This window comes from Natator depressus, chromosome 20 (genome assembly GCF_965152275.1).
Source record: "Natator depressus isolate rNatDep1 chromosome 20, rNatDep2.hap1, whole genome shotgun sequence".
Classification (NCBI taxonomy): Eukaryota; Metazoa; Chordata; order Testudines; family Cheloniidae; genus Natator; species Natator depressus.
The window spans coordinates 13,972-22,864 of NC_134253.1; the positions used below are offsets into that span (position 1 = coordinate 13,972).

At 48.7% G+C, this 8,893-nt stretch overlaps 1 protein-coding gene across 1 annotated transcript; it reads left to right on the top strand.

Moving 5' to 3' along the window:
- Positions 1 to 1,928: 1,928 nt before the first annotated feature.
- Positions 1,929 to 8,518, top strand: AQP6 (aquaporin 6). Its single transcript, XM_074934931.1, has 4 exons — positions 1,929 to 2,306; positions 3,540 to 3,698; positions 4,286 to 4,366; positions 8,154 to 8,518. Exons 1-4 carry the CDS (start codon positions 1,944 to 1,946, stop codon positions 8,349 to 8,351), a joined length of 801 nt encoding a protein of 266 aa, XP_074791032.1. The 5' UTR covers positions 1,929 to 1,943; the 3' UTR covers positions 8,352 to 8,518.
- Positions 8,519 to 8,893: the final 375 nt, after the last annotated feature.

Sequence of the window (8,893 nt, forward strand, 5' to 3'; positions counted from 1 at the left end):
TCATGAGGGGGGTTGCAAAGTTGCCACCCTCACTTCTGTGCTACCTTTAGAGCTAGGCTCTGAAGGTAGCACCCTCCCAGCTTCATGCAGTTAGAGGCGCTTCCTGGAGGTGGGTAGGATCTCCCCCATGCTGCAGGGAGTGTCCCAGCCAGGGGCTCCTAGCTATTAGTCCAGGCCAGGGACAGATTAAGGCAGGGGCCCCTGCCCAATTTGGGGGGCCCCCAGGAAAAATGGGTGCCCCAGTCCCAGAGAAGCCCCAGGGCAGAAGCCCCTACTGGGTCACCCTGAGACCTGACAGGAGCTGCAAGGGAAGAAGCCCCAAGCCCAAGCTGCCCGTGCTCCGGCTGCAGCCACCAGGAGGAAGCCCTGGGTTTGGTGCCGGAGCCGTGGTAGGAGCTGCAAAGGCAGGGTGGGGGGGAGGATGCAAAGGCCAGAGCCCAGGCTGCCCCAGCTGCAGGAGGAAGCTGGACCTGGAGCTGTGGCAGGAGTCGCAGGGGTAAATGGAAGGCCGGAGCCCAGCTCCTGGGCTGCTGCAGCACAGAAGTGAGGGGATACCACCTTCATTTCTGCGCTGCTTCCGGAGGTGGGTCTGATCTCCCCACCAAGAGTAGCCATGCAGGAGAAGGACAATTCGTGTCCCTCCCCAGCATGACTGGACTAGTAGTTAGGATTCCCGGGCTCCCAGCAGCAGGGGAGATCAGATTTTATGGGGCAGGGTTGATTTCACAGTCTGACATGTTTTTCATGGCTGTGAAATTGGTAGGGCCCTACTGATCACTAGCTCCATATTCCATCAAAGGCATCATGGGAGTTGCAATCTCTGTGTTCTGAACCTCCAGAATGGTGCTCCCCACCAGTTCCCAAGCATTGTGGGAGTTGCAATCTCCAGCTTGCAATCTTCCCCTCCCCCAACCTCCTGCAGCTACCTCATCCTGCTCCCCCCCATTCCCTGGGTCACCCCACAACCCCCCAGGCCCCCAAATTCTCCTGGGCTCCCCAGTGCCTCCCAACCAACCAGGCACCCCCTCCTGAGTCCCGTCCCAGCCCCTCCCAGTCCTCCTTGCTCCCCCAGCCCAGGAATACCCACACAGCCCAAGGGAACTCCACCCTCCCAATCACCCCATCCTGAACATCCCCAGGCCCCTCCATCTCCCTCTCTCCTGCTATTCTTATGCCCCTCACTGCTCCACCACTCCAACTTGCCTGAGTCCATCCTTAATCCCCTCAACCACATCATCCTACCTCACTGCCCCATACCTTCCTGGTCAGCCTGCTTCTTAATGCCCCACCTAGGCACACCCCCCCCACCATATTTCCCTCAGGGTTCCCCCAGCCTCCTGCCCCACCATGAACCTCCACTTATAAAATCTCCCACCTACTTGAGCCCCCCCATTCCCAGGCAACCCATTTCAAGCCCTCCCCAATATCCACAAGGTTCCCCCATCCATATGGTCCCTCCCACCCCAGCTCCTCCACTCCCTCACCCCAGTCCCCACTATCTTCTCCTCTGACTGTCCATTCCCAAACCCCACAAACCCTGTGGTGGCGGTTGGGGGAGGGTGTGCACTGGTCTTGGTCTGTGTGTGAAATTCCAGGGTCCCCATAGGAGTTCGTCTGCCCTGCCTATATTACACTAAGATGACAACTGAGCAATGGAACACACACTCATTTCTGAGGTTCAGAAACTGGGTTAAGTCTAGTACTGGGAGCTAAGACCCTGGGACAGTGGGGAGTGGGGTGAGGCAGGAGCATTGATGTGTACTGAACTGGGTAGGTCTAACACACTCCTTCACTAAAGAATTTCCAGGTTCTGGATTTCCTGGTCCTGCCCAAGTTTACAAACTTACTTATTTACATAGTGTTTCCTCAAATATTCTCCAGTAAAAAGGAGCTCCAGCATTAGAAACTCCCTCTGTCCCTCTCACTGTTGGGCTCATGAGAGGATGTGGAAGGAGGTGCTGTCTGTGACCTTTTATCGGGCTGTTTTCTCTGAGTTCCTAGCCACCTCCATCTACGTCTTCTTTGGCCTGGGCTCAGCCCTCCGCTGGCCCTCAGCCCTCCCCACCATCTTACAGATCTCTATTACCTTCAACTTGGCTGCAGCTACTGTGGTCCAGATTGCCTGGCATGTCAGTGGTGCTCATATCAACCCAGCTGTGACTATGGCCTTCCTGTTTGGCTCTCGTATCTCTTTGGCAAGAGCTGCTTGCTATATGGTTGCCCAGCTGGCCGGAGGCATCGCTGGAGCAGCCACGCTGTATGGAGTGACGCCTGCAGAGGTCCAAGGAAGCTTAGCCATTAACACGGTGAGTTCTTCACCCCTCTTTTTGATAGTGTTGATGAAAGTGAATGACCATTAACATTGCTGTGAGCCAGACATGTGCAAGCTTCCCAACCACACCTCTTCCGGTCCCCTCACTCTTTACCTATGCGGCCCCCCCTGCTAGTCCAGGCTTGGGTTAATATGTAGCTATATGTAGTGACAGATAGCAATGTCAATGCCCCTCAATCCTGACCTGAACCCCGCTGCAGGAGGAGAAACTGCCAACCATGCTGAATTATGTTGTAATTCTAAATTAGGAGGCCAGTGCTGTGGTAGGTATGAATTGAGGGGGATTTGTGATAAAAATCACTGCCATCTGCTCAAGATGGAAACACAAATGGGCTGATCTTTACAGTGAAACCTGCCAAGTGACCAGCTAGAAATGAATGCTCAGTACAGGCAGGTTTTTAGATACAGGTCAAACAAAACTATACTAGATACCTCGTGGATCTGTGCCTATTTAAGTCAAGCCAAAAAAGTGGCTAGTGGAAGTGCTTACCCTTAGTAAAGGTTTGTGCATGTACTAAGCATTTATTACTGTGACTATCGCACTTTTACAGATGAGAAGTGAGGCTCAGAACGAGGAAGAGACTCACCCAAGATATCAGAACAACTTAATGGACTCCACAGATAGGACCTACAGCTGAGCATTCCTGCTGTTTACATATGTTTCAAATAATTTCCACGCATTCCCAGCTAAGTGGATTTTAGTTGCATGAGTACTTGCCTTCCTCTCTGCTTTTTCATGCTCCCAGCAATATAGTACCTAAGCCATAAGGAACAGATTTGCAAAAGAGCTCTGCACCCTAGAGCCCCCATGGTTCTCAATTGATGTGCATGTGTAGAATTCTCCATTGTTCTCAATGAGAGCTGCTGGATGCTGAGCCATTCTGAAAATCTGTCCCCAATAGCCTACAAAAACTGGTTACTACTGTTCCAAAATCTGCTGTCGATGCCTGATCTGTACATTCTGTGCTTATCACTCCTACACTCGGTCAGTTGGTACTGCATGGCTCCAAAATTAAGGATACAAACCATGAAAGATCCCCTTACCCCCATTGTTATACTTAAGTCTCCCAGGAGCTTGTGTTACTGCAGATGCCTGCTTTTGAGGTGGATTGTGTGAGGCAGCAGCATTACCTAGTGTGGCTGGTGGGCAGAAGTCGATGGGCTGCTGTGGTCTCCTAAGAAGTCCCTTTGCCATCCCTTTCCCCAGGTGCGGAGCAACATCACTTCTGGACAAGCAGTTGCTGTTGAGCTCATTCTCACCTTTCAGCTGGTTCTTTGTTATTTTGCTTCCACCGACAGACACAGAAATGCCAACTCCCCAGCCCCATTCATTGGCCTATCCGTTGGTCTGGGACACCTGATTGGGGTAAGCTTGTTAGGCACTGCATAAAACATGGAGAGGTTTGTACCTGTTTCATGGTGTCTGTGTATATAATGTCTTCTGCAATTTCCACAGTATGCATCCGATGAAGTGAGCTGTAGCTCACGGAAGCTCATGCTCAAATAAATTGGTTAGTCTCTAAGGTGCCACAAGTCCTCCTTTTCTTTTTGCGAATACAGACTAACACGGCTGTTACTCTGATACCTAATGGAGTGCATGCTTTTTATTTGTTTCTAATCAACCAATTCTGAACACCCAAGCAGCGCTTTTGGGAGGCAGGAGGAGGGCAGGAGTGCTGGCTGTGGGGAAAGCTTATTGTTATGCCAGGCCCAGTCTCTCCCCGTACAAGATGCTTGCTGTGGGAGGAACTCCCAACTAGGCCAATCCAGGCTTCTCCCATCATACAGCAATAATGACTAAACTATAAATTAGTAGAGAGATTTGTAAATGTCTAACTGCCTAAACTACAACCAGAAAGATATGACAAATCAAACATGAGGTTCATTTGGACTTCATTCATCTTTAGACCATGTCATTCTCCTAATACTTTCTTCCCCATTTCTGTTTACTAGATCTACTTCACTGGCTGCTCCATGAATCCTGCAAGATCCTTTGGCCCTGCTGTCATAGTCAATAAGTTTACTGTTCACTGGGTAATATCATTATGTCCTTTCCCTTTCTGTCCCAGGGGTCTCTACCATCTCCAAAATACCTTGGGTGAGATGTTGAAATTTGGCCTTATTGCACCCCAGGTTTCTAGGAGCTCCTTATATCAATGTACTGAGACCCAACAGTGAGTAACATGGGTTGAGCTTTATCAATTATGTCTGCACTGAATGTGATCAATCCAGCACTTACTAAATCCCCAACTCCTTCCCCAGCAGGCACTGGGCTCAGTGTAAAGTCTGGGAAGGACACATAGGAGTCAGTCTCCTCTTTAGGTTTCGGAGTAGCAGCTGTGTTAGTCTGTATCCGCAAAAAGAAAAGGAGTACTTGTGACATAAGCTTTCGTGAGCTACAGCTCACTTCATTGGATGTAGCTCACGAAAGGTTATGCTCAAATAAATTTGTTAGTCTCTAAGGTGCCACAAGTACTCCTTTTCTTTCTCTTCTTTAGATGTTCCAAAGACCTGGAAGGGAAGGTCCCCAGGAGTCTGAGTTAGCTGGGTGTACCACTTTGCAGGCAGGGACCAAGTTGTCTTCATCTTCTTGTAATCAGTCAGTGTTTCACTGTTAAGGGGCTAGCTACACCTTTTTCCCCCCTCCCACTATCTGGTCTGTGAGTTCACCATGTTGGGTGTTAGGCCTCTTGCCCTCACTTCTCTTGGGGTGAAAGCTTGTGATTCTTCTACTCTTAACTCAGGGTCCCTTGTATACCAACTGCGTGTTGCCACATAGGGCTAGTTCAGTTTAATCACCTGCTTGTGCCTCCCTTCAGGAACCCATGATCAGTGACATTGACCAACAGGCCTCTTAAAACAAAGTTGTTTTTTTATTAGCAGTTGGAAGAAACATAAGAACAGCCATACTGGGTCAGACCTATGGTCCATCTAGCCCAGTATCCTGTATCTGACAATGTCCAATGCCAGGTGCTCCAGATGGAATGAACAGAACAAGTAATCAAGTGATCCATCCCCTGTTGCCCATTCCCAGCTTCAGGCAAACAGAGGCTAGGGACACCATCCCTGCCCATCCTGTCTAGTAGTCATTGATGGACCTATCCTCCATAAATGTATCTAGTTCTTTTTTTTTGAACCCTGTTATAGTCTTGGCCTTCACAATATCCTCTGGCAAAGAGTTCCACAGATTAACTGTGCATTGTTAGTAAGAAATACTTTCTTTTGTTTGTTTTTAAACCTGATGCCTATTAATGTCATTTGGTGATGCCTAGTTCTCGTTTACTTTTGCCACACCCATCATGATTTTATAGGCCTCTATCATATCCCCCCAGTAGTCGAAGGTAAATAGTGATACTGGAAAGGGCTCCAGTTCCACTGCCTCCACAGTTCTTGGCACCAGTTAGCTAGCCCCCTCACCCCCAGCTATAGCTGCCAGTGTCTTGGCACCATCTTTAGTTTGTGTCAAGGGCTTCTTCCTCCAACTAGAGTGCTTCCTATTGAATGTTCCAAGCTGTTCTTGTTTTCAGTATGGGGGGGGCACTTCTCCATTTTGACTGGGAAGGAAAAGGGGATGGAGCCAGGAGTCTTTGCAACAAGGTTTTCGGTACTGAGGTTGACATGGTCAGTGTGATGGATTCCCCATGGGGTGCCACCTGGAACTGGGGTACCACTGAGCCCTCTGACCCACCAGCCTGGGCTTCTTCTCACACTGTGCTGCTGTGACAAGCTGCAAAGCCCTCCAAGCTTGCACTTTCACCAGCATTTATACAGGTAGGGACACACCCAGCTGCAGTTACATGCAGGCTCTCTAACCACCAGCCTAGGACCCCAGAGCAGTACCATCCTTCCCTGGTCAAAATCTGGCCAGTATATGGGTTTAACAGCTGGTCTGCCTCTCCCTCAATGTGAAGAGGACCATGCACGCTTGTGGTATCCAAGATGAGATTTTTTTTTTTTTCCCCCAGACTCCTTAGTCAAATGCACACTGGTTTGGATTAAAACATAAAATAAGTTTAAGTGTTTATAAGTGATAGCAAACAGATTAAAGCAGATTAACTAGTAAACTCAGTTTGTGGTTCTGTTTATTTAACATACTAGATAAGTAGGATATGAATTAGCAAATTCTCACCGTGAGTGATAAACAGGCTGTCAGATTCTTAAGGCACAAGCTGCCTTTGCTTTGCAGCTTGGGTTTCCCAGGTTTTCATATACAGGTTGTATAGTCTGTTAGTCTATAAGGAGGTGCCACAGGACTCTTTGCCACTTTTACAGATCCAGACTAACATGGCTGCCCTGCTGATACTATATACAAGCTGAAAGAAAAGGAGTATTTGTGGCAACTTAGAGACTAACAAATTTGAGCATAAGCTTTTGTGAGCTGAATGCATCCGATGAAGTGAGCTGTAGCTCACGAAAGCTTTTGCTCAAATAAATTTTAGTCTCTAAGGTGCCACAAGTACTCCTTTTTCTTTTTGTGAATACAGACTAACACAGCTGCTACTCTGAAACCTGTCATATACAGGCTGGGTTCTCTGCTGTCAGGACCTCAGTTGTGTACTAAATGCAGGTACTTTGAGGACAGTGGGGTATACATTCACTAAATATTGTACTTGAGGTCCATATTTTTGAGATTTGCCTGTTGGGAACCCACCTGGGCAGACCAGAGACAATGAAAGTGTGGGAGGGTCACTCTGATGACAATGCATATTTACTGAGGTGGGGTAAGAGGCCCTCACAAAAACTGAGGAGCAAAAGCAGAGCTATTATATGTTGCTGTGTTATTGTGGGACTTTTTTGTGATAAGGCATCTGAGGGGATCATAAGTTTAATTCTAGCCAAAAAGGCTATGGGGAGGTAAGGGGTGTGATTCTAGACAGTGATTTCACATGGCAATAGAAAACAGAGCCGAGCAGCAGCTCTAGTTACCTGAGCAACAGGCAGAGTAAAGCAACCCTTGGATTCACCCACAGGGTACAGTCTGTGGCAGAATAACAGCAAAGTGAGAGCGGTTGCATGCACCAGGCTGGGAGCAGAGGAACTCGCACCAACCCTGTGTGTCAGAGTAGGTGTTAAAAGTGTAAATATTTATCCCAACCTGCCTTTCCGTTTTCTCCAATCACTCCCCCACATAAAGGTCATTGGTTTAAACCTTTGTGCTTGTGAGTACAGATTTGCCTGGCAAAGACACCCAGAGTGATTATGGATGCCTAGAATATTGGGTTGGGGGCTCAAACCAAAACTGAAGAGAGCCCTAAAATAAGGACCCAGGCTTTGTCACTGCTGGTACATTGCAGAAGGGTTACAAACCCCATGGCCTTTGAATCCACCATAACTAGCAGTTGGCACAAAACACCTCACTCCACTATACAGAGGGGCATAAAAGGCCCCTCCTGTCTGTCTAACCTGTCTTTTTTTTAATTAATTTATTGGGAGGAAATGGCCACCCCCTCAAAAAAAAAAATCAATAAAAGTGAAGATGCAACTTCACAAGTTTAAAACGTTAGAATTCTGTCAGCCACAATGAAGGTGCAGTCTTGCTATCACAGGTGGTAAGAGGGAACTGAAGGAAGGGCAGGCTTGCTTCACCTTTTAATCCTTTGCACAGGAGCATGAGGAGGCAAAAGGTGCATTCGCAGCCTTGCCAGACATTGAAAGTTTTCAAGCTTATACACATTGAGCTCCATACTGACACACATTCAAAGAATGTAAGTTATTTGGGGCTACAATCATTGCCTAGCACAATGGAGTCCTGGCTTCTAGGCACTATCACGATACAATTAATAATAATATGCTATTTGTCTCCCTCTCCCTATCTCTGCAGATTTTCTGGGTGGGCCCTATGACAGGCGCGATCCTTGCTTCTCTGATGTATAATGTACTTCTCTATCCTGACCTGAAGAGTATCTCGCAGAGGCTGGCAATTCTAAAAGGCACCTTTGACATGGAGGCAGAAGATAAGGAGGAAGCAAAGCAGAACAGGCAGCCTGTGTCATTGATAAATGTCATACAAAGGGTTTAATCACACAGCATCCCAGAGATAAGTGGGTATCTTCTGAATAGGCCTGCATTCTAGAGTTGGCCAGGTACCATCCCATGAGCTGGCAGAGCACGATATTTAATGGTATCTGGTGGGTGCAGGATCATGGTAGGAAGAGACCTAAGCACAGACAACTTGTGCCTTCTGAGGGGGAGGATGTAAAGGGGATCACATGATCGCCCCCCTGTCTCCTCCTGGAGAAACTTCCAGCCATCTCCCTGTTCCAGGGCAGCCAATCCTGCCAGCTCCTGTGGGGGCTGGGGCCACAGCAGCGGGGAGCACATGCCTTTGGAGAGGCCAGGGAATCTGCTCCCAGCACCTTCCCCAGTGACCCCTGAGCCCAGTCCAGGGACTGCTGCGCTCTCCCCACCTCACCAGAGTTACCTGGGGTAGGGGGACACTCTGTCCTTCTCCTGCTCTGCCTCTCCCCCACCCCAGCACATTCATCCACTGTCCCTGGCAGCAGGGCATGGGCGGGGAGTGGGACAAAGCTGCTTCTCACATGGCTGAAGATGGCTGCTCAG

Excerpts from the sequence above, each read along its gene's own strand:
- AQP6 (XM_074934931.1), top strand. The coding sequence starts at position 1,944 with ATGTGGAAGGAGGTGCTGTCTGTGACCTTTTATCGGGCTGTTTTCTCT. Across the intron at positions 3,699-4,285 it reads GTCTGGGACACCTGATTGGG|ATCTACTTCACTGGCTGCTC; the intron begins GTAAGCTTGTTA and ends TCTGTTTACTAG. Across the intron at positions 4,367-8,153 it reads ATAAGTTTACTGTTCACTGG|ATTTTCTGGGTGGGCCCTAT; the intron begins GTAATATCATTA and ends CTATCTCTGCAG.